The sequence below is a fragment of the Erythrolamprus reginae genome, chromosome 2 (genome assembly GCF_031021105.1).
Source record: "Erythrolamprus reginae isolate rEryReg1 chromosome 2, rEryReg1.hap1, whole genome shotgun sequence".
NCBI lineage: Eukaryota > Metazoa > Chordata > Lepidosauria > Squamata > Dipsadidae > Erythrolamprus > Erythrolamprus reginae.
Genome location: NC_091951.1, coordinates 301,992,484 through 302,019,189, shown reverse-complemented (window position 1 = coordinate 302,019,189; position 26,706 = coordinate 301,992,484). Strand labels below are relative to the sequence as shown.

Genomic DNA, 26,706 nt, shown 5'->3' with positions numbered 1-26,706 from the left:
AGTCCTGATGGCCAGACAATACAGCAGACTTCTTGCTGGCACACCCACCACTGTGCATGTTTTTTTCAATTGGTTTTTAAATTGTTAAATTGGTTTTTTAAAATTGTTTTTTAACTATTAGATTTGTATATTGTGTATTGTCCTGTTGTGAGCTGCTCCGAGTCCTTGGAGAAGGGCAGCATACAAATATAATAAATTATTATTATTTATTATTTATTATTTATTATTTATTATTTATTATTTATTATTTATTATTTATTATTTATTATTTATTATTTATTATTTATTATTTATTATTTATTATTTATTATTTATTATTTATTATTTATTATTTATTATTTATTATTTATTATTTATTATTTATTATTTATTATTTATTATTTATTATTTATTATTTATTATTTATTATTTATTATTTATTATTTATTATTTATTATTTATTATTTATTATTTATTATTTATTATTTATTATTTATTATTTATTATTTATTATTTATTATTTATTATTTATTATTTATTATTTATTATTTGCAGAAGAAATGTTTTTTTAAAAAATCATTTAAATTTTTTTTTTTAAAAAAAACGATGGTAGCGCCCATGGACGGGCACCGACTAATCCGATTCAGTGATGTTGTTGTGACATCACCAGTGGGTTGCTACCTGTTCAGGCAAACTGGTCTGAAACAGGAGGAACCCACCCCGTTCTACACCCCTCAGACGCACCAGTTTCTGCCTCTGCTTATGGCATTATCTACAAAAGGAATGCTTCACCCTGAAAGGCAGTATGACTTAAAGATGTTTACAATAGGAAGATGCAGGTGTCAAAGCAGGTGCAAGTATGATGGTCAAGTATAAGAATGCTTAAATGACCAACTTCATTTAGAGGAAGTTCCTCTATTATACTTGGAAGGGCATATTGCCAAAGCCTGAAAAAACGCATAATTTGTATTTGTTAAGGAAGATGGTTGAAATGAAAATGGTGTTGAAATTTAGTGCTTTATTTTGCACCAATCTTAACTTCCTGCTTTGCAACTTTTCGGAAGGCAATGTTTCTGAGAACTATTGTGTTTGTGGTAGGTTATAAATATAAAGCAATATATGACTCCCCCCCCCCGCCCTAAATTATAAAAATTCAGATGAAACTTCTGTTTTGCTGAGTTTGAGATTCCAGAATTAAGCAATGGTCCTGTTTGGTGGGAATTTCTCTCCAACTGATATGAAATTGGCTACGCTGCAGTATACTGCTTACCCACTAGTTCAAATTCTGCTGACATACTTAGCCCACTGTTATTTATATTTTTCTTCCATGGTGAGATGTTTTCAGTCTCTGCAGGGCAGTCCATTGAGCCATTGAAAGAAAACCCAAACCTTTGATGATTATACCAATACTGCAACCATCAATTCACTTTAATAATGTTCCTCTATTATCTTATCTTTTCCCTTAGGAAATAGTGAGAAGTACATCAGTGGGATGTCAAGTCACAAAGTCACTTTTATTTATTACTTTATTATTTATTACTTAGATTTGTATGCCGCCCCTCTCCGAAGACTCGGGGCGGCTCACAACACCTGGAAACAAATCATAAATAATCTAACAAATTTAAAATTAAAAGATTTAAAAGACCCCATATACTAACAGACATACACACAAGCATACCATATATAAATTAAACATGCCCAGGGGGAGATGTTTCAGTTCCCCCATGCCTGACGGCAAAGGTGGGTTTTAAGAAGTTTACGGAAGGCAGGAAGAGTAGGGGCAGTTCTAATCTCCGGGGAGAGTTGGTTCCAGAGGGCCGGTGCCGCCACAGAGACGGCTCTTCCCCTGGGGCCCGCCAACCGACATTGTTTAGTTGACGGGACCTGGAGAAGGCCCACTCTGTGGGACCTGATCGGTCGCTGGGATTCGTGCGGCAGGAGGATTCAATAACTTTTTTATAAACATAATAAGAGATGAATTTACAATACCATTAGCAGAGTTCTTCTTCAAGTAGTTACAGATAGCAGAAAACAGTTAGTTTCATTTCAGAGTTCAGAGAAAGAGAGAGAGAGTGGACCTGGAGCCATATCCAGCTTTAAGCTTTAGTTTAAATTTTGATTCTCTGCACAGACTCAGAAGTGTTTAACTCCCATTGGCTGACTTAATCGCTATGCTTATTCATTGGTTGACCTTCTTACCCAATTCATGAATATCTTAACAGTCATAGGTTTTTGCAATCATACCTCAGACAAGATACCTAGGTGATGGGATATCTTATTGTTTAAGCCTAACCCCGAAGGCACATGGACTCTCTTGCTTGAGATCACTTCTACCCTCTTCTCAGAATATTCAAACTAGGTCCATATGCATTTTTGAAGAAGAATCTTTTTTGCCTATCATATCGATTATATATATAAACATATTCTGGCCTTAAGCATGCTTTATCCTGTACAGAATAGACCATGTGTGGGTTGTTAAAAATAAATGTAAAATCAAGATGAATATATTATCTCTTCTTTTTTTAAAAAAACATATATTATTTTATAAAATTATGGAAAAAGCATGGTTTTGGAAAGAAGGGAATGTAATATATAATTTGCGTTCCATTTTGAACCTAGGCCAAAAGAGGCCTTATACTGTAGTAATAGCTTGATTTTTGTCTACTTGATTTTTTTTAGAAGACTGTAGCAGAATCTGGGTCTGTTTTCTTTCTCTTGGGCAAACTATTGGAGCTGTATTTTCAAGTAGAAATGATTGAAATGCCCTGCTGGGGAATATATGTTCAGATTCTTGTCAAGAATAAGGAATAATACACCAAGCTGGCAACTCCTGTGAAGCAATGACAGTAACTACAGGAAAGAATCTGCTTGGCCGAATGGGAGCAAAAAAAGTCTCCCCATTTCAGTAGCCCCATTATTCTTAGATGGCTCTAGCTAACTATCTGAATTCCAATATGCAATTGTGAGAGTAGAATTATATACTTTTGTGCTACTGATTATATTTCATGTTCATCAAACACTCATTTATTTGATATGATCAATTTCCTTTGGCTCTTTATCTCTTCAGTTGTCCTGTTTCTTTTGGTAACTGTATCTTTATATTCCATTGATTCCTGCTCATTTCAGTCATTCATCTTTTCCCTTATTCCTTCTTGAATACAGTACCTCTTTCTCTTCCTATAATCATCCTTCTTTTGCTCTCATCTCATCGGTGCTGATTAACTTCAAATCTATATTTCTTCTTCTTCTGATTTGCTTTTCAGGCCCAACCTTTTTTGTCTCCCATCAATATCTGTTATTTATTTATTTGTTTGTTCGTTTTATTTAGTCAAACATGTATTAAATAACAGTTATAAACATAACTATGAATATATGAAATGAAAATGAATAAAAGGGAACAATAGGACAGGGATGGTAGGTATGGAGGTGCGTTTATGCATGCCCCTTAAAGACCTCTTAGTCTGACAATTAAGTCTAAGGCAATGATGGCGAACCTTTTTTCCCTCAGGTGCCGAAAGAGTGTGTGTGCGTGCTATTACACATGCACGAGTGCCCATACCCATAATTCAATGCCTAGGGAAGGCGAAAACAGCTTCCCTCGCTTCCCCAGAGGCCCTCTGGAAGCTGGAAACAGCCTGTTTTCCAATTTCTGGTGTGCCCAGTAGACTCGTGTTTTGCCCTCCCCAGGCTCCAAAGGCCCTCCCCCATCTCCCTGGAGGCTCTCTTGAAGCCCAAACCCCCATCCTAGAACCGCGTTGTGAGCCAAAAATCAGCTGGCCAGCACACACATGCACGTTGGAGCTGAGCTAGGGCAGTGGTTCACATGCCAGCAGATAGGGCTCCACGTTACACCTGTGGCATCTGTGCCATAGGTTCGCCATCACTGGTCTAAGGTTAACGTTTTGGGGATTTGAGAAAGAAACCACAGTGTCTTGTAATACATTCCAGGCATTGATAACTTTGTTTTTTAAGTTGTATTTTCTGCAATCAACTTTGAAGCGGTTTACCCTAAGTTTGTATCTATTATGTACTTGTGTATAATTGTGGTTGAAGCTGAAGTATTCATTGACAGGTAGGACATTTAGCTGATAATTTTATGTTCTACACTTAGGTCAGATCAAAGATGACAAAGTTCTAAATTGTCTAAGCCCAAAATTTCAAATCTGGTGGCATAATGTATTCTGTTGTGAGTAGAGGAGTGGAGGACTCTTCTTGTGAAATATCTCTGCACTCATTTGATTGTATTAATGTCTGATATGCAGTAAGGGTTCCAGACAGATGAGCTGTATTCATGAATTGGTCTAGCAAAAGTTTTGCATGCTCTAGTTTGCAGTTCAATATTATAGGAGAAAAAACTAAACAAGATTACATTAACAACTCTTACTGCATCTTTTGCAATGCTGTTACAGTGAGCTCTGGCACTTAAGCATTTGAGATGAGTACTCCAAGATCCTTGACAGAGTGAGGGTCATCTATGAGATTGTATCTGCCCAGTTTGTATATTTATGGGGGGTTTGCCAATGTGTAAGAAAGAGCATTTGTTGCTTGAAATTTGGAGTTGCCCATTGTTTGACCATTTTGACAGATAGTCAAGGTCTTTCTGTAGGGTAGCAGCATTGTCTGTGTTGTTGGATAGTTTTACATCATCAGCGAAGAGAATGCAGTTGCTTATAATCTAATGGCAAAGGTTTTTTATGTATAGTGTAAAAAGTGTGAGTCCTAAAACATTTCCTTGGGAGACACTGTTTTTAACTGGTGCAGGGTTTGATAGAGTGTTCCCTATTTTGACTACTTGTTGCCTGTTTGATAGGAATGCAGCTTATTCAGGGATCCAGAAATGTCATAAGATTTTAGTTTTAGAAGTAGTTTGTCATGTACCACTGAGTCAAAGGCTTTACAGAAATCTATATAAATTGTGTCTATTTACCCTGTTCGAATTGTGAAGTCCATAGGTTTTTGCAGTGTAAGAATTGCAGATTACAGGACAATTTTTTCCTGAAGCCAAACTGCTTGTTAGAGAAGGTTGTTGGTCTCCAAGTAGAGGGTAATAGATTGGTTATATCCTGCCAATATCCTGCCACTATCAGAATTAGTAAAGGCAAGAGTAACTCAATTAATAATATTATCTCCCAAAAAGACAATTGGATGAAGTTGCTTCCTCAAAGTCTGTTGCTCTTCTCACAAGTAACTGCATTTACCATTTATTTTTATAGGACTCAGAAATGTACAGTACTTAGAAAAAATGAGGATGGTTGATGCTTTCCTTAATAGTGAGCAGGTTTTTCATTCCCCCATTTTACTTAAAAGTAACATACACACAATAAAAATAGGAGTCTGGGGACCACTAAGATATCTATAGATATATTAATGCCATGGGTATCGTATTGTCTGACTCAGCCAGCAGATTGGGTAAGTTATTTTTTCCTCTGCAGAAGGAAATGAATTGAACTAAGCGGAATATGGCAGTTTAGCCTCTTGGACACAGCATAATAGTCAGGTCAAAAAGCTAACATGAAAAAGTATCAAGGATATGTGTGAATGAAGCAAAAATACATTTGTTATTAGCAGTGCATTAGCAACTACATTTATGAGCCAGGAGCCTTCAAGAGAGAAGAGAAATACAGTGCTAAAAGAATTAATGTTAAAATAATTGTAATTTTATACCTGAACAGAGACAAACAGTCCCTACATTAGATACAGTTATCTCATTCTTAGAAAATGATGGATCACTCTGTAATTATTCTCTCCACACTAGCCAGCTAATTTCTTTGAAAAGCATTAGGCATGGGGAGGAAATATCTGATTGAATCATTTATTTTAGAAGAAAGGGTGACATTAATTTTCTAATTTAGCAAAATTAAGAGTTAGCTAAGGCAGTCCATTTTTTTTATACTCTTCACTCATTTGTCAGCCTAGTTAAATATTCTTGTCTCTTTTTGCTTCAAAAAGCTATGGTATAAGAAAGTTTAAAGTTAGAAAAGGGACTTTGTTCAGAATGTTGATTTTGATTCTTGTCAAAAATTGGGGATACTGCAGAAACAATCAACGTTGCTCAATGATTTTTTTTGTTTGCTTTGCCCCATTTTAAAAAAGAACTCATATCATATATGATCAAATCTGGGTTCATAACTCTTCTTCCATACAGGTTTGACATTTTGGATATTCCTATAACAGCACAGGAATCATTTTATTAGTGGTTTTATGGGTGCTTAGAGACTTTTGTGATTCTCATAGAATGAAACTCATTTTCAAATTGCCAAGATGCTCCTCAACATCTTACATGCATTTATCTGGAGTTTTTACAGAATTCTTTTACCAAACAGTTCTTGGCACTTCCATGGGCTTTCAGGTGTCCCGCTCTACAAGTCTTAAGTTGGGTTCAGGGGATCAGATTGATGGTTGCTATACTAGTTTCCTGGCAACAGAGTAGCATCCTTGCCTGAACTCCTTGATGTCATTTATGGGCTGGCAGTTGAGTTCTCTAGACTAATAATTTTGGAGGACTTTAATCTCTTTCCTGTGAATGGAGCCTGAGGTGACTATGGATTTCATGGCTTCCATGACAATCCTGGACCTATCCCACGTCATTCAAGAGACCTTGGGGTTGTCAGTTATGGCAAACCTATGGCACGCGTGCCACAGGTGGCACGTAGAGCCATATCTGCTGGCACGCGAGCTGTTGCTGTAGCTCAACTCCAATGTGCATGTGTGTGCCGGCCCCAATTCTTAGCTCACAGAGGCTCTAGGAGGGTGTTTTTGGCTTCCAGAGAGCCTCTGGGAAATGGGGGAGGGCATTTTCACCCTCTCACAGCTCCAGAGAAGTCTTTGGAGCCTGGGGAGGGTCCACCAGAAGTTGGAAAATAGGCCATTTCCAGCCTCCAGGGGCGGGCGGGCAGGGGAAGCTCTTTTTGCCCTCCCCAGGCATTGAATTATGGGTGTGGGCACTTGCACATGCACAATAGCACACATGCACAGTCTTTCGGCACCCGAGGAAAAAAAGGTTCGCCTTCACTGGTGTATAGTGTATAGCTGTTACTCAACAAACAACTGAACCAAACACACGTTAGAACCACTATTAAGACCTACCCTGTGGAGCTAAACATGGCAAAGTGCCAGTACTTTTCTGCCCTTACTGCATCTGCTGTTCCACAGTCCTTTTAAGGGAATATGAGCAATAATAATAATAATAATAATAATAATAATAATAATAATAATACGTACCACCTAAAGTACCTTGTGGGAGATGGGAAGATATACAAATCAGATGAAAGATAGATGATATACAGTGGTATCTCAAGATACGAACACCTCGTCTTACAAACAACTCGTGATACAGACCCGGGGTTCAGAAAAATTTTGCCTCTTCTTACAAACTTTTTTCGAGTTACGAAGCGGCGTTCAGAGACTGCTGGGAAGCCGTGCGGCTGTTTTAAAAGGTGACAGCCGGGCGGTGGGGCTTCCCAGAAGCCTCCCGAACGGCGGTTCGTAACTCGAACAAAGTTCGTAAGAAGAGGCAAAAATTTTCTGAACCCCGGGTTCAGTTCGGGAGGTTGCTGGGAAGCCCCCCAGCCCGGCTGTCACCTTTTAAAACAGCCGCGCGGCTTCCCAGCTGTCTCCCGAAGCCGAACGCGGAAGTTTGGCTTTGGCGTTCAGCTTTGGGAGACAGCTGGGAAGCCACGCGGCTGTTTTAAAAGGTCGCAGCCAGCCTGGGGGGCTTCCCAGCACCCCCAAACCTGGGTTTGGGGTTCGGGGGGGGTGCTGGGAAGCCCCCCAGGCCGGCTGCGACCTTTTAAAACAGCCGCGCGGCTTCCCAGCTGTCTCCGAACGCCGAACGCGGAAGTTTGGCTTTGGCGTTCGGCTTCAGGAGCTGGGAAGCCGTGCAGCTGTTTTAAAAGGTCGCAGCTGGCCTGGGGGGCTCCCCAGCACCTCCCCGAACCGAGGTTCAGGGGGGTGCTGGGAAGCCCCCCAGGCCGGCTGTGACCTTTTAAAACAGCCGCGCAGCTTCCCAGCTGTCTCCTGAAGCCGAACGCGGAAGTTCGGCTTTGGCGTTCAGCTTCGGGAGACAGCTGGGAAGCCGCACGGCTGTTTTAAAAGGTCGCAGCCGGCCTGGGGGGCTTCCCAGCACCCCAGGCTGGCTGCGACCTTTTAAAACAGCCGCGCGGCTTCCCAGCTGTCTCTGAACGCCAAACGCGGAAGTTCGGCTTTGGCGTTCAGCTTCAGGAGACAGCTGGGAAGCCGCACGGCTGTTTTAAAAGGTTGCAGCCGGCCTGGGGGGCTTCCCAGCACCCCCTGAACCCCAAACCCGGGTTCGGGGGGGTGCTGGGAAGCCCCCCAGGCCGGCTGTCACCTTTTAAAACAGCCGCGTTTTTTTGCAGGGGTTTTTTGGGTTGCACGGATTAATTGACTTTACATTGTTTCCTATGGGAAACAATGTTTCGTCTTACGAACCTTTCGTCTTACGAACCTCCTCCTTGCACCAATTAAGTTCGTATCATGAGGTATTACTGTACATCCATCCATCCAAAAATTACACTCTGCCCTTTCGATATCTAATGCAAATATATGAGAAAATGCAAAGAAGTGCACAGAAGCGAAATTGGACAATGTTATCATAGCCTGGCAACTGTATTGTGCAATGCCCAAGACTGTTTTGTCACCAGTGTTATTTAATAGGTATGCATTTGCTGGGGAATTTTTATCAGTTGGGGGTTGAGCTGATATTACTGAGTTTGACAACTGAATCAAAAGTGATTGTGTTTGTTCTAAACCAATGAAATGTTGAAGACCAGGAAATTGAGACTGAATCATGATACAAACAAAACAAAGCTAACTTGTAGGCATGTTGTCCATGAATATGGGCATTTAATTTGCTTTTCTAAACTAAACTGCATTCCCTCAGAGAATTGGTAGTTCAATTGGTGCTATTCCTAGTTTTTCACCGAGAGACCACATGACCATGATGCACCAGATAATTCATTAGCTTTGGTTGTAAGTATTCCTTTACAGAGATAGCCAGCAAATGTTAATGCACTTTTCATGTTTAGACCAGTGGTGGGTTTCTACCAGTGCAGTCTAGAGCGCTGAACCGGTAGGAACTCATGGATGACCCAATTTATTTTATTTATTTATTTTGTCCAATACACAATGAGGGTTTTAGTGGGTATATATCTATACACACATAGTAAAATACTTGATGAAGGTTATAGAGGAGATACTCATAGTAAAATATATCTAAGAAATAATAGAAAAGAAGGTATAGTAATAGAATGTATCAATGAAAGAATAGAAGAAGAGATATAGGAATAGAAGAAAGGTATATGAGATATAGGAGAGCAATAGGACAGGGGATGGAAGACACTCTAGTGCACTTGTACTTGCCCCTTACTGACCTCTCAGGAATCTGGATAGGTCAACCGTAGATAATCTAAGGGTAAAGTGTTGGGGTTTTGGGGATGACACTATGGAGTCCGGTAATGAGTTCCACACTTCGACAACTCGGTTACTGAAGTCATATTTTTTACAGTCAAGTTTGGAGCCGTTAATATTAAGTTTAAATCTGTTGTGTGCTCTTGTGTTGTTGTGATTGAAGCTGAAGTAGTCGCCGACAGGCAGGACGTTGCAGCACATGATCTTGTGGGCAATACTTAGATCTTGTTTAAGGCGTCTTAGTTCTAAATTTTCGGTTGGAGGAGTTTCTTAGCTGTGCTTCAGAAGAAGAATAAAGGCCAGCATTAAGACAAGGGCAAGTAGGAGGGTTTCTTCCGACATGGAGATAGCAGAAAAAAAAATGCCAAAAATTGTGTAATCTGTGGGTTACTGCTAAAGTGGTGCTCTGGACTGCACCAGAAGGAACCCACCATGGTTTAGACTACTATGATGAATCCCATGTGGGGCTACTCACATGCTTGTTGTGAAAGTACATCAAGAATAAAATACAGAAATAAGGTGGAGAGGACAAACTCACCTTCACTGTTATAACCAGTCTTCACCTTAACTCTTCATCCAGGGCTTCCTTGCACATGTTTATTTTTTGCTTTCTTTTCTCTGCACCTTTTTAACAATCTACTTTGGTCACCCGCACACTTTCACCACTTTGTATTCTTCCCGTAGCTACAAGTTGTCTTACATGCATGCTGAGCATTGTACTGCAATATTTAGCATATATTTTGTGAATAACCACTGTGTTTTGAAAGCCTTATCTGCAAAATTGGAATAAAGTGTTCTAAACAAATGTTCAAAGGAGAGGCTAAATTACTTGTCAATGAATCCTCACATGTATTAAAATTTTGGTTTAATGCATTCAGCGCCTATAAAAATAAAACTAGCAAAGGCTTTTAATCACACTGACATTTACATATGAATAAACGAACGGTATTCTATAAAATGTGTCAAACTGAATATAGATATTAGAGATGTGCAAAATATTTCATGTGTTCTGAATTGGAAAATGTTGAGTATGAATTTCAATGGATCAATTGTCTTAAGACTCTAGCAAGTATTATTTTCACAGCCTTTTTTTTTGCTATTTCAGAAAAAAAAGTGCTGTCTTTCTAATGCCATCCTTCTGGAAAAATTAATGCATTGATTACTGTAGAAGAAACAAAGTGCCCAATTGAGCAAACAAAAGGACTGGAAAAGGAAAGAAATTGACTTTATTTTACAAGTACAAGTAACAAAGAATTAAACAGCAACTCCTATACACAAAATAATATTAAACTGCATTAAACAAGATGATCCTGACAGAATACATCTCAACAGTGCACACAAATGAGACCTGTAAGTTTAATAGCAGTAATACTGTTTAGGAAGGCATTTTCTGCAAATATCCTTCCTCTAATATATACAGTTAAAACAATTGTGCTTTTGCCGATTAAGGACAACAGTGCTCGTTTTTATAGGATGAAAAAAAGAAGAGAGAAGAGAAGAAAAAAAGCATATAAAATTGCACAGCTCCAGTGTGGCATGGGCCCTTTTGTTCCCATTGGAGAAACAAAGATGCTTGTTTCCCTGTAGCTTTATGGATAGGATTTGGAGCCTTGAGACATACCTTCAGTTACAATCAAACGTTTGGGGCATTTTGTATTTTAAACTCCCTTCCCATTGGCTGACTTCCTTTGCACAAAAACAAAGATGGAGTAGAGGAATTGTTCCTGTGAGATTGAATGGTATACTTAATACTGTGTAAATATTTGAAAAGAAAATTTCCTTCAATAAAGATTCTAGGGTTCCAGTGGACCTTTCCTTCAAATAGTTCATTTGGCAAAAATAGCAGTTCTTCCATTATAGCAAAGGGCTGATCAAGTCCATTTAGAGCAAACTTACTCTAATGTTTAAGGCAAGGGTCCCCAAACTTGGCCACTTTAAGAGTTGTGGACTTCAACTCCCAGAATCCTCCGGCCAGCAAAGCTGGCTGGAGAATTCTGGGAGTTGAAGTCCACAACTCTTAAAGTGGCCAAGTTTGGAGATCTCTGGTTTAAGGGGACCGATTGACTCACTATCTGAAGCACACATCAAGATAAGAGTGCTATGCTTTCAGGGAGGACAATAAACTTATAAACTGAATGCAACCCCTCCCCAAACCCTGCTAGGTTTTTTATTTTTCTTAATATATGATCATTCACTGCACTACAACCAGGGGTGGTTTCTAGCTTTCCTCACCACCAGTTGGCTTCCTCCCATGCCGTGTGGCCACACTGCAATAACATGTGTGTGCTTTGCATGCAAAGTGCCAACAATTCCAAATAAATTCTCCCTCCCCCAAAGCTGAAAACAGGATGGCAGTGCATGAGCAGTGCTGGAAACATGGCTTCTGTGCATGCACAGAAAAAAAAAATCAGCAAAAAATTCCCCCCTCCCTCAAAATAAAAAAAATCCTCCCCCCAAAAGATGGTGGCGTCCACGGACCAGTGCCAACATAACAGGCTCTGTAATGTCACCAGTGGTTTTCTACCAGTTCTACAGAACCGGTGTGAACCGGAAGGAACCCACCTCTGACTACAACCTAATCCTTAATTTCCAACAACTTTTATATTTGGTAAATTCAATGGTAATTTCAACTGACACAATGTCAGAGCCCAGTTTAAGAGTTGTTAGTAAGAATTTGAGTGTGTGTCTTACCTGTAAATTGTAAGGTACAATCATATCAATTTAAACTGCACACCTCACAAATACCTTTGGGTAGGTTACTGATTAAGACATGCTTACAAAAAATGAATGTATTCATTAAATATAGCTAGGAATGATTGAGACATGCGTTTGACTAGAATTATATAAGCTTCCCAGTGAATACCTTTAAAAGTTAAAACATAAAACAGAATAAATATGTGCTGTACCTGGTGCTTTTAGAATTTTGCAGGATAATATGCAATTGAGCATCATATACAAAACAAAATTATTCAGAAACCCTTACAGTACGATATGGAGAAATTATTTGCAAAAAAGAGAGCATTTAATATACAAGGAATATATGATATAGAAAAGCATGAATTTTGGATAATATTTTATTCAGAAATATATTCAGAAATTGATGCACACATGTTTAGAAATTAACTAACATGGAAATATTTTCTAGTTTCTATACATGGCTATTTTAAATCCACAAATATTAAATTTTATCAAATTACACACTTTTATTACCTTGTTTTATTTCTTGCACCAGTTTCTGAATTTTCTAAAAAAAGTATCAAAAATTGCTACACATTTCCTTGCAAAATTCTCTACTATATTTAACCACATCTTTTGTAATACATGCATTTTTGCAAATTCATGTATTTTCTTCTCAGTTGTACCAATATGGTGGATTTTTCCAATACAGTGGTACCTCAACTTAAGAATATAATTCGTTCCGTGACCAATTTCTTAAGTAGAAAAGTTCTTAAGTAGAAGCAATTTTTCCCATAGGAATCAATATAAAAGCAAATAATGCATGCAAACCCATTAGGAAAGAAATAAAAGCTCAGAATTTGGGTGGGAGGAGGAGGAAGAAGAGGAGGAGGAAAGTCGCTGTTGAAGTAAGAAGGTGAGGTGAGGGAAATAAAAAAAATTCCCCCCCCAAAAATAAAATGCTCCGTTTGCTCTGGGCTGCACAGAGTGAAGGGAGCGTTTCTTTTCTCTAGGCGCTGGCAGAGGTTTATTCCCTCTCCAAGCGCCCAGAGAAAAGAAAGTGCTGTTTGCTCTAGACTGCCAAAGCCTCCTTAAGTGCCACCGAAAGGCACCTCTGGCAGCCCAGAAAAGCCCAAGATGGCCGGGATTAAAGGGAGAATGGCAGGAAACTGACCAGGCCTTTGTGCCACTCTCAAATTTCCTGGGACATTTTTCCGGGCTCGGGTTCCTAAGTAGAGGCAAAAAAATATTGAACACCCGGTTCTTATCTAGAAAAGTTCTTAAGTAGAGGCGTTCTTAAGCAGAGGTACCACTGTATAAGTATATTCTTATATTCCTAACATTTTTTTTCTAAGCGACTTCATAAAAATGTATGGAAACTATAGTACACATGAATTATAACCCCTCTATAAGTTTGGAAAATGTAAGTTGACCAAATTTGCAATAAATTGTGAATCAAACTTATTCTGCCTTCTATTGCTTTTAATGCATCAATTTCAAGTAAGCATGACTTAATGCAGATTCAACTAATTGTCTTTAATTTTGTAAATCTTTTTTCTGGATGATATGAAATTGAGATATAAAAGATAAACAAACTAAAGGAAACATTTAAAAGATTTTTCCTTTTACTTAACAGAAAAGAGGGAGAACATTCCGAGAAAAAATAACAAGAACAGAAAAACCTGAATTAACTGGTTCTTGATGAAATAGTTTTACATGAAATGAAGGAACTTTTCACATTAACATCAGTTGCATAATAGTAATCATTATGCAAATAATATAAATTGACACAAATGATATACTTTTCATCATTTACATAGTGGTCTATGAGAAATCTTTAAGTTAATGGATATTTCTTAATAACTCCCAATTCCTATTAGTCCACATAAATTAAATTTCATTGTACATTTATCATCCACTAATCTCAGAAACTACAGAGTTCCTAACAGAACCCCCAATTTATAAACACTGATTTACATTCATAGGAAAAACATTCTAGAATGAACACAAATTCCCTTTCTAATTTCATAGTTTAAGGTTTCTCCAAAGATTTTATATCAAGTGATCTAATTTTGCACCTGAATATTTGTTGGAGATAGTGCTGGGCAATAATAATGGGAAAAATATTGGTCTATTCATCCAGAATCCTGGCAGTAAAACATGGTATGGAAAAGAGCAAAAATGAAGAGAAACTTCCATTTGTTTTTCACAAGGATCTGAAAAGATGGCACTTATCATTTCAACGCATTATTTGTATGTATGGCAAAAATCTTTCTGTATATTTTCTGATTACCTTTTCTTCTCCTGCAGCTCTAGTCAAATTTTCAAACTTAAAAATTACTGAAATTGCAATATAAATATGACATTGTCTTTGTTTTTATTGTTTTATTACAATATTTTTAAGTCTTTAATTTTAGTGTCCCATCTAAAATTTGATGTTTTGCGAAGCACCATATTTTATGGTGCCTGCAGGCATTGCATCTTCAACTCTACATTTTCAGTGGTGGCTCTTTTCAAAAGCAATCATTGACCATGTAGGTCTGCATAAAGGAGAAACTTGCTGTAGGAGTTGCATTTAAAGAAATAATAGAAATTTCAAGGCAATCTTCATTTCATATAAAAAAACCAATACCCACGACAAGAACATCAGGCAGATTTTCCTTAAGAGCTGCAGAATCTGACAAGACAGTTCTAGGAGTTGATTTTATCATACATAAAATAAGAGAGGATGGTGACACTGTCTATAAAGAAGAGATGTAAACTTCTTTGTAAATAATGTCAAACATAGTAGAGGAAATGCATATAAGGCTCTAAAAGTATTGTGTTCTTAAGATACTTTCTGGTAGTTATCATAATCACTTAATTATTTTTAACTTGGAAGTTTTTATTCTGTTTTGTTCTTTTATAGTCCAAATCTATCCATGTTTATGTATTTACTGTCTTCAATGAGGGTTAGTTTACACATAGGATTTTAATATCCTATAATGAAAAACAGTTGATTTTTTAAAATTAACGTAATATAGAAATATATTATATTAAAGCTTTTTTAATTGTAACTTTCTTCTATTTTGATTTTGAAAATTAAAATTTCCCTGAAATGAAAAAGATAAAAGGGGTAATCAGAATTTGTAGCCCTTTCTTTAAGAGTGGACATACTGAAATAGCTTCTATAAGGAAAGAATAACACAAACCAGTGACAGTGAATATTAAGATTCAAGATAAAGTAAGTTGATTATAAAGGCACTAGTCTTAACATCTGCAAGATGGTTGCCTGTAAGTTTTAAAGTATATAATCTATTCTGTCATAAATCACATTTAAAAAAATGCATGCATCATTCTTAACAGAATACTGCAGCCGGCAAATGTACCCTTTTACATTTTTTAGAAACTAAAAAGAAAAATCCCACAACAATCAATTCTGGTTGCTGAATTATTTTAATGTACATTGCTCAAAAAAATAAAGGGAACACTTAAACAACACAATATAACTCCAAGTAAATCAAACTTCTGTGAAATCAAACTGTCCACTTAGGAAGCAATACTGATTGACAATTAATTTCACATGCTGTTGTGCAAATGGAATAGACAACAGATAGAAATTATTGGCAATTATCAAGACACACTCAATAAAAGAGTAGTTCTGCAGGTGGGGACCACTGACCACATATCAGTATTAATGCTTTCTGGCTGATGTTTTGGTCACTTTTCAATGTTGGTTGTGCTTTCACACTCGTGGTAGCATGAGACGGACTCTACAACCCACACAAGTGACTCAGGTAGTGCACCTGATCCAGGATGGTACATCAATGTGACCTGTGGCAAGAAGATTTGCTGTGTCTGTCAGCGTACTCTCCAGAGGCTGGAGACACTACCAGAAGACAGGCCAGTACACCAGGAGACATGGAGGGGGCTGTAGGGGGGCAACAACCCAGCAGCAGGACCACTACCTCCGCCTTTGTGCAAGGAGGAACAGGAGCACTGCCAGAGCCCTGCAAAATGACCTCCAACAGGCCACAAATGTGCATATGTCTGCATAAATGGTAAGAAACTGACTTCATGAGGATGGTGTGAGGGGATGATGTCCACAATCCAACACCATGCAGGACACTTGGCATGTGCCACAGAACACCAGGATTGGCAAATTCGCCACTGGAGCCTGTGCTCTTCACAGATGAAAGCAGGTTCACACTGAGCACATGTGACAGACATGACAGAGTCTGGAGACACCATGGAGAACGATCTGCTGCCGCCAACATCCTTCAGCATGACCAGTTTGGCAGTAGGCCAGTAATGGGGTGGGGTGGCATTTCTTTGGAGGGCCGCACAGCTCTCCATGTGCTCACCAGAGGTAGCCTGACTGCCATTAGGTACCGAGATGAGATCCTCAGACCCTTTGTGAGGCCATATGCTGGTATGGTTGGCCCTGGGTTCCTCCTAATGCAGGACAATGCCAGACCTCATGTGGCTGGAGTGTATCAGCAGTTCCTGCAAGATGAAGGCCTGGAAGCTATGAACTGGCCCGCCCGTTCCCCAGACCTGAATCTGATTGAGCACATCTGGGACATCATGTCTCGTTCCATCCACCAACGTCATGTTGCACCACAGACTGTCCAGAAGTTGGCAGATGCTATAGTCCAGGTCTGGGAGGAAATCCCTCAGGAGACCATCTGCAACCTCATCAGAAGCATGCCCAGGCATTGTAGGTAGATCATACAGGCACGTGGTGGTCACACACAATACTGAGCCTCATTTTGACTTGTTTTAAGGACATTACATGAAAGTTGGATCAGCCTCTAGTGTGTTTTTCCCACTTTAATTTTGTGCATGACTCCAAATCCATCCCTCCGTTGGTTAATAAATTGGATTTCCATTGATATTTTTGTGATTTTGTTGTCAGCACAATCAACTTTGTACAGAAAAAAGTATTCAATGAGAATATTTCATTCATTTAGATCTAGGATGTGTTATTTGAGTGTTCCCTTTATTTTTTTTAGCAGTGTATTTATTTTCTCACTTTGTTGCAAACAAGCGAGCTTATAAATAACCATAAATACAAATTAAGCTTCTTTTGTTGGGAAGATCGATCTTATTTACTGAGTGAACAAGAAAGAGTATAATTTTCTAGCTTCAATGCCTCATGAAAATAAAAGTTTGTGCTGGTTGAGTAGACAAGTCACTTCAACAAATTTGTTTTGTTCTTTTTTTTTAAGAACAAGAAAAAGAAAATAGCTACCAGTTAAAATAATACTGCAGGAATCAAATCCTTTTTCTAGTGAAAAAGAAACAGCAGCTAAATTCTTGGCACTGGCATGTATACATTTCTCACAAGCTTGCTACTGAAGATCAGTAATACCAACAACACCTTGTGGTGTACTGTTTACCATTTCCCACCCACTTTATCAAGCTCAAATAACTTCATCCTTGCTTTAATTTAAAAAAGGGAGAAATAACAGCAAGATATAGGAGGCCAAATGTCAGTGAGATTTCCAAAGACATTATTATGAAAAATAGTGTGATGGATTAGACAAAATATTAGTATGAGTTTAATTAATATTAGTTTCTCTTATAGTCTTATGAAATGACAGCAATGCATTGGCAATTCATTAGTAAGTGGAAGAGATGAATAGCTGATTTTAATACGGTATGTTTTAAGGCAGAAATGAAGTCAAATCATAAATAGATTGTTCTGCAGCACTGTGGCCATCTTGTATGTATGCATGCATGCAGGCACAAATAGGTAAGCAGAAAAGAAAAGTGTGAGAATAGAACTTAAGACTTGGGAGGTTGTCATAGAAGCTCAAGTTTTTTCCATTGGTGACAAAATTATATTCACAGCCCATTCTTCCTTATACAGTATGTTCTATTTCATAACATCCAATTAAAATTTATTCTGCTTTTCACAGTTTTCTCCTTTTGCTCTTATTTAGAAATTGGAGATAAATGAGGAGACAAAGAGTGTTCACCCTGTAGCAATTTTGACCCCAGTCATTAAATGTGCTTCAAAACTAAGATCTGCAGCTATTCTGTGTACAACCCTGCTTGACGCTGGTGCTTCTGTTAAACGATTCTTTCGAAACAAAGTGCAACAATACAATTCTTCAAAATGGTAGAAGAAAAGGAAGCTTCTAAAAAGCAAAAAGGCAAAGCAACTCAGCAGTGAGGTTTTTCATTTACTATTTATCAGATTATTATTAGGTCGAGAAAAACAGGGATATTGTCCAGCACTATAGTGAATATATTGTAAAGAAACAAAAAATAGTGGGGAAACTACTTTTCATTATTTCTATTATCCCATTTTGATTAATGAAAGTTATGGACACATTCTAATTAAGAAGGGAGAAGAATCTGTTTTGCTCTGTTTATAAAATATTCAATAAAATGTTCAGAAACAGAACCAAGACAAGTTAAGGAATTTGTCATTCAAACAGAATTTAGCTACTAAGTTAACGGAAACAGAGATGATTGAAAACAGTTTCCTCAGCAGTACAGCAACACAGTGATAGCACTAAATGTACATGTTTTTGTCAATACAAGGTAAATAAATACATCATCAATTACAAAAACCAGCATAATCTTTGGTACCAAATGTAAGGGCACCTGCTTGTTAATGGCATTCTTTTCATATGTCATGCAAGGAAACAATCTTGCTTTAATATCTGCTCAAAATAGGTAATGCTTTGAGGATGATTAATTTATGCCAAAGGGCCTAATTACAAAGGGCTTGTCTTATATTAGAGGCCATGGCAGGAAGCGGCGACAGTCCAAAAATGTCAATATTGTGGCTGCAGCCACACAATCAAAACCTTATCTTTTGTCCTCCTCCCTCCCCCAAAACTCCTGACCTTAACCATATGATTTATTATCATGGATGTGCTTTAAAAACACGCTGAAAATAGTTGTTTTCAAAATGACAGCTTGAAGTCAAAGCTGTATGAAGCCCTGAGCAAGAACATGTTCCCTCTTGGATTTCAGGGTATAAGCCAGCCTCTGTTTGAAAACCTTTCCTTCGGTTCCTGCTGTTTGAGGCAAATAATAATTGAGAATAGATGCATGAGCCCCAATATGAAACACACCATCTGGATCAGGATGTCACAACTGCTTTTTCTTTAAAACAGAACAAACCAGGAAGAATGTTTTTCATTTGAACGTGTATTTTATCAATCCCTCCAACAGAAGCACATTTTTTAATTATTATTATTAAATTTCTATGCTGCACATCTCACTGATATAGCGATCCTGGGAGGCACATAAAGCAACTGGGGGATTCTAAGCCCTGGTACTCAAGTTATTCTTTTAAAAAAAAATACTGCTCAAAATAGTCTCTCCGAGAGGACTTTTACACCATCCACTTTATCTAAGAGGAGGATTTAGAATTAAGTATCGTTTTTGCCAGCACCACATCTTACTGTCCGTGGTTAAGGCTAGCGTAGAATATATTCTGTGGCCTGGAAAATCGGGAATGGCTCTGCATACCACAGCATCAACAAGCCTCCCATGGAGCCAGTTTTGACTTTAACTAAGGTTAATCTGAACAAGATGATATAATATTGATTTTAATTTTCAGGTTTTTTTAAAAAAAAACCCAAGACATTCTTTTAAGACCACTTCTGGAAGTTCACTTAGAATGTCCATATTATTGTCTTTTTAAAATCCCTTACAGAGTTCCAATACCCAAACACTATGATAAATGCATGAAATCTGAAAAAAAAAACAGGAAAGAAAAAGAAGAGGTTATAATACAACGTTAGGCATTCCTCCAACCAAGGTGTCTTGTTTGACCTTTGAGATGTGATCCACTGCTCTTCAAATTCCACCTCGACTGCACTTCGTTTCAAATGCCTGGGTAGGTATTCCTTTGGATGTTGCCTGACTTTGTGTGGAGGCAAATGAGCAGCGAGCAAATCATTTGCTTCTTTAACATGTGATGAATGCTTTGTTGGACCTTGTAAACACTACTGATTGTATACATTCAAGATTTGTTCATAGCAAAAGTGGCACTTACTTGAACCATTGCACTCAAGATTTAGCACTTCAACAGGGTAAAACAACAGCTGGTAATAGAGACTTGATGCACTTCCTTATGTTCTGATGGCTTGGTACAGTGCACTGGGCTATATCCACTGCTTGGATCCCACTGCTGTTGTATACAATCTGAATTTCCTGTAATTTCTCTTGATACTTGACTCCTGCATTATTGCTGTATACATTTCCCTGTGGTCAGTTTAAGTGCTCCTCTATTATGTAACATGTACAGTGTTTTAAACTCTAATGGCATCCTATGGGGACTGGCGTTTGAAAAGTATCTGTACTTTAAATCATCATAATAATGATATTTGACTTGTTTTCCATTTATATCCTTTGGGAAGGGCCAGAATCCATAAAGGTGAATTTCATCACAGAATCTCGTTGCGAGGGTATACATAAGGAGTCCAGTGCTGGGTCGCTTGATGTAAACTTTGTTGGTTAGCCAGTAACTGTAGAAGTTGAAAAACAAACAGAAGTACATTTGATTATTAAGCAGCCTTCATTTCAACTTCAACAAGAATTTTATCTTAAATTATTTTTCCCTTGATATATGCTTTTCTAAGCCTTTTACATCACAATGAACATATTACACTGCACTTTAGTACTCTTTCGGAGACACGTACTTTGTGGTAATGTTGAAATTGAAAACTTGGTAGTTAGTAAAAATCTAATCCACACATAAGCCTGGAAGATGGCAACCAAATCACATATGAGAATTCACTAAGGTTTAATTAAGGTCACGTTAGGGATTGGAACATTTTCTCCCAACAGCAAGTGTTTGTACATTGAATTAATATTTAATTACATAATTTCTAAGTATTCCGCACACCTAATAAAGCACGAGCATCAAATATAATTACATAGTCAAAGAAAAGCAGATATAATGTTAAAAATTAAATCCTGCTACTGGCTTAACTTATATGATCAACATGGTTTAACCCCCTGTTCACAATTGGTTATCTGTTCCACCCACTTTATTGCCCATAAAAAGCACTTTCAGCACAAAATGCTTCCCACTACCAGCAAAAAATGTTTGAAACAGCAGCTCTAAGAAAGCCACATTGTTCAAACTTAATAGAATCATTGCTACTCAAGAGTAGGTAACATAGCTATTAATATCCAGCTTTATTACTGGTCTTAATTTAATCTAAAAAAATATCTCGCCTCTTAAGTTCCACTGCCAAAACTATGCTAAGTGGTTGTAGCTGCATTTCTTTCAACTTCATCTACGCACCTCCATGGTCTTGTAGTTCAACAATCGTTGCTTTACCTTGTATTTCCACTGAGAAACAGAAGTATCTTTTTATTGAAATTGACAGAGGAAATGTAGCCTGAGGCAAACTACAAGAGTAAGGCTGAGATTAGGAGTATTCACAGGGATAGTACTCTCTGGGCAGTTTACAATGTAAGCGTTCTTTGCATATTACTCCCAACAATCTGAGTCCTCATTTTTCCGACCTCTGAAGGATGGAAGGTAGAATCAATTCTAATTCTTATCAGGAATTGAACTCCAGGCTATGGGCAGAGTTTTCGTGCAATACTGGACTTTAAGCACAGCGCCATCAGGTCTGTTTTTAATCTGGTACTGTTGTGATGATCATTTTTTAAACCATATCCTGCAGATGCCCCTGGCTGGAGGTGAAGCAGATTCATACAGATTCATAGAAATGAGAACTTTGGAGCTGCTTCCTTGTTTTGGCCCAGGATGAATGGAATCTTGCAAATAGAGTTCAGTCAGCAGCACTGAGTGTGGAAATGAGATCATCAATGTCTTTCTGAAAGGACCAGCATCCCAATGCAGAGTTTTCACCCTCACAAATGAACAGTCCTTAACTGCTACCTAATTGTATTCCCATATTGCTATATGACACAAAGTAAAAGCACCCATGAGAATCCCAAACTGGACCAGAATTGGAGCACTGATGATGAGGAATTTAACTCTGACCCTACGACTTTTACATACACACTTGCCTTCGTCTCTCTTGCGATTCACAATTTTGGAAAAGATATACAGTGGCACCTCTACCTAAGAACGCCTCTACTTATGAACTTTTCTAGATAAGAAGCGGGTGTTCAAGATTTTTTTGCCTCTACTCAAGAACCATTTTCCACTTACAAACCTGAGCTTCCAAAACTGTCACCGGAAAAGGCAGGGAGAAGCCTCCGTGGGGCTTCTCTAGGAATCTCCTGGGAGGAAACAGGGCTGGAAAAGGCAGGGAGAAGCCTCTGTGGGGCCTCTCTAGGAATCTCCTGGAAGGAAACAGGGCCGGAAAGGGTGGGGGGAATCCTCTATGGGGCCTCAACTAGGAATCTCCTGGGAGGAAACAGAGCCTCCACCTTCCCTGTGGTTTCCCAATCGCATGCATTATTTGCTTTTATATTGATTCCTATGGGGAAAATTGCTTCTTCTTACAAACTTTTCTTAAGAACCTGGTCATGGAATGAATTAAATTCATAAGTAGAGGTACCACTGTACAACCATCACACATATTTCCAGTAATGGGCAGCCAAAATTTTTACTGCCACACTGTGGGTGTGGCTTATTTTGTGGGTGTGGCTTATTGGTCATGTGACTTGCCAGCCATGTGACCAGGTGGGAGTGGCTTGAATGATCATCATCGTTCAAGTGAACTGCTAAGTCCTCGACTTACAACCTTACCAGTGTTGCTCGCTGGGGTGACAATTTGCTTCGCGTTTCCCGTGCTCTCCTTTCTGGGTTGCTTCCCCCACCTTAGGCTGGGTAGCTAGGCGAACGGGTGCTGCCAGAAACATAAATGCTGCCAGTGCTGCTTCTACCCACACCTTCTGCTTGCACCTCAGGCAGGAGGTGGCCACGTGAGGCTGGAGGGGAGCCAGGCAGGAGAGAGGGAAGCTCGTCCAAGGCCAGGAAGGAGGAAAGAGGAAAAAAGCAAGGAGCGCAGACGTAGCAGCAGCAGCAGGGAAAAAAAGGAGAGCCGAGCCAAGACCGGTAATCCAGGAAGTGACTGCTGCCAATCAGCTGGAGCTGCGCACACAGCTTCATTTCCATCAGTGGAACTGCATTCCATCCTGTCCTGCATGCTGCCCACCCCTGCATATTTCCCCATTTAGGAAAACAGAAGTTGCTGAAAGTATCTATATCAGTATTATGGTCAGAAAAGATCTATTCGTGGTTTTGGTTCCCCTTCCTCTGCTGCAGTTGCATTCTTTATGACTGTTTTAAACCTGAAGATATAGAGATAGCTGGTTAGGTCCGGAGACTAAGGGACTAGACTAGAAGCAGAGAAACCTGAGTTCCAGTCAGTCTCTCTTCCCCCCCTTCCCCTCCCCTCGGAAGAAGGCACTAGTAAGCCTACTTTCAAAAATGTTGCCAAGAAAAACTGCCGAGACTTATCTTTGTAATCACTTGGAGCCAGGCTGACTGAAAGCTATGGAAAACATGAGCACAGACCTCATCCCCCTTTTTATATTTGATTCTATCAGCTGTTGCTTTTACAGTCTGAATGTAGATGGAGAAATCCATAACTCAGGAAAAACGCTTCTGCTGACACAAGAAGGCTTAAGCGTACAGAAATATATTTTGTAGGAAACCAGACTGTCTCAGGTCAAGTTAGTTGTTTTTCAATTGCGCACTCTCCCAATTTTCAGTTAACACTTTCTTCTCAATATAGCAACGATAATAAAAATGTATTAATTGTGAGTTAGATCCTTTAAAAAGCAACTGTTGAAGCAACAGTGACAGACGGGGATGGGTGGGAATTAGAAGACTATGTAAAGCATTTGCTAATTTTAAGCTTATTTTGTTCTTTGCTAAGTGAAATAAAGTATCATGTTTAGCAGCAAACCTTTTAAGAGATATTATAGGATGACTTTTTTTTCTGGAACAGTTAGAATAAATCCAAAATAACTGCATACTGAAAATTATTTGACACTTAGCAAAAATCTGTCTTAGAAAATGCACAACAACTCATACACGTATACATTCAAGCCTGCTAATGCGATCCAAGACAAAGCTGGAAATGTGTTGCTGCTGTCAGAAGCACAATATGAAATGTATAACACTATACACAAATAAGCATTCTGTAACACATTTAAATCTTTTTCCAAAGATCAGTTATAAGTGCTTTCAAAAGCAGCAGTTAATTCAGCTAGTGAATCACTCATCGATTTAACTTAAACCTGATTAATACATGACAATAATAGCCAATGGGCCGAAGAATTCTTCTGCTGGTACATGTTAAAATGCTTTCAACTTTGACAAGAGTTTGCAGGCTCCATAGTTGTGTAGCTTGGGCAGAAATCCTTCTGACTGCCATGTATGTTTGCATGATAGAGATGCTAGGATCTTTCTTTGGCTTGAAAAGGGCAGAAAACTGTTCTTGTTAGAGCAAGAATTATGTTGCAGATGACAACTTGCCAATATTGGTCCCACACTGAGCTGAAAATGCACAGAACTCCCAAGCATTAATGGAAGGTCATATTTAACACCAAAATGCAAAAAGGTCAGCCATATGTAGATTTGGATTTTTAACTAGACCTCAAATTCCCATAGGAAAGTATCTTTGGAAAAGGTCACCGTGGCTCTCCAGAATTTGGATTCTTTGCTGTAGAAATTGCAGTATGAAAGTCTCAGCTTGCCAGGACACAACAGAAGTCATTTTTATGGCTCCTGACATTTATTTCACCAGGAAGGAATAAAATCAACAACCCTCTCTCTTGTATTGTACTCACTATGGAACTAGATACAGCTGTCTCACACTGAGCCAAAGACACTTAAAAATCCAAAATGCCATCTTGCATGGAAAAATAGCCTAAAATTTACTGATTGTTAAGTTTGATCAGTATCTATCTCTATGAAGGCTAATCTCCATAACAAGGACTCCTCTATGGGTCTTATATAATGCTTGAAGGTGCCTCCCTAACCATGGCTGAGACCTTATTTTAATTTTATTAATTTATTGATTCATTTACTTACTTACTTAGATTTATAGGCTGCCCATCTCCTGACAGGTGTACAAGAATAAAATGGAAATACAAAATTTAATACCAATACCAATTGGTATTAAGTTAATATCAATATTTTTTTTAAAAAAACATTCATCCATCTATCATTTGTTGCTACTGCCCAGAGCAGAATGTTGTCGCTCAAGGCCTGACGGCAAAGCTATGTTTTTAAAGCCTTTTGGAAGGTCAGGAGGGTGGGGGGCAGTGTGACTCTCCAGAGGACCAGAGCTACCACAGAGAAGGCTCTTCCCAACCTGCCGGCATCCCACCAGTCACCATTAACTAATATGACATTAAAATGGTCCTCTCCACCTTCACTCAACAAAAACCTTGCTCTAAGCATAATTTTAGAAAAACCACTGAGGTGAAGTAGAGGATTGGAGGGGGGGTGTCTACCTGTATTGGCCGCTTCCAAGCACTGCGTACACTGTCATATATTTCAGCCTGACAATTCCCGGGGGGAAGATTTAACTGTCAAAGAAAAAAAGGGGAGAGGATATTTCTGAGCCTAATCATATTTTCTTGTCTCATTTGTGAAGTGACTCTATGCTGTTTAGTGCCTATACATATGAAAGTACAGTAATGCAGACCTTTTTTGCTTACTGCAGCTTTTGATTGCCATTCTGCTCATGATAGAGTGGCAGAGGGGATGAACAAAAATGGCAGGAGTGGAGAGTCCATCTGCTGGGGCCTAGAAACAACCTACCCATCAGCTGCTTTCAGAGAGGGTGAAAAAAAGGGCAAGAAAGAGCAGGACAAATCAAACAAGAGAGACTAAGAAGGAGCACAAGAAATAGAATGGGAGGAAATGCAAAAGAGCACAAGAAGGATTCATTTCTGGGTGGATAGAGAGGTCTAGGACAACTTATTCTACAGGACTGGAAATTTAATATAATTTAATTTATTTATAAATTTAATTTATACGATTTCTATGCCGCCCAATCCCGTAGGACTCAGGGCAGCTTACAACAATAAAAACAATACAATAATACAATAGTAAAAAAAGAAGTCGAACAACAACAGCAAATAAAACCCCATGACTCTAACAACCCATTATAAAGCCCATAACCAATCGATCAAACATACATACCAAACAAACATAATTCGGGCACGTCTGATGTTGAACTTCACGGCCCCAAGGCCTGTCGACACAGCCAGGTTTTAACAGCTTTTTGAAAAACCAGTGGAGTGGGAGCAGTGGGAACATTGGGGGGAAGGAGGTTGGTTCCATAGAAAACTCTTTTCCTTCCTGCAAATATTCATTCATTCATTCATTCATTAAATTTTTATGCCGCCCTTCTCCTTAGACTCAGGGTGGCTTACAACATGTTAGCAATAGCACTTTTTGACAGAGCCAGCATATTGCCCCCACAATCCGGGTCCTCATTTTACCCATCTCACAAGGATGGAAGGCTGAGTCCACCTTGAGCCGTTGATGAGATTTGAACCGCTGACCTACAGATTTACAGTCAGCTTTAATGGCCTGCAGTACAGTACTCTACCTGCTGCGCCACCCTGGCTCATTATAGCTTGCAGATCTTGGCTTTCTTGTAAAAGGAGGAAGGCAGAAAGATCCTATCTATTCCTGAAGATCAGGTTAGGACCAGAGGTGGTATT

At 38.7% G+C, this 26,706-nt stretch overlaps 1 protein-coding gene across 1 annotated transcript in view; it reads right to left on the bottom strand.

Annotated features, from left to right (window-relative positions):
• Window positions 1–18,238: 18,238 nt before the first annotated feature.
• ST8SIA4 (ST8 alpha-N-acetyl-neuraminide alpha-2,8-sialyltransferase 4) overlaps window positions 18,239–26,706 on the bottom strand; it is a 103,960-nt gene continuing 95,492 nt past the window's right edge. Inside the window, exon 5 of the mRNA XM_070742978.1 lies at window positions 18,239–20,555. Within this exon, the coding sequence (XP_070599079.1) occupies window positions 20,273–20,555 (283 nt within the window). The 3' untranslated portion in view covers window positions 18,239–20,272. The remainder of the gene's footprint in view (window positions 20,556–26,706) is intronic.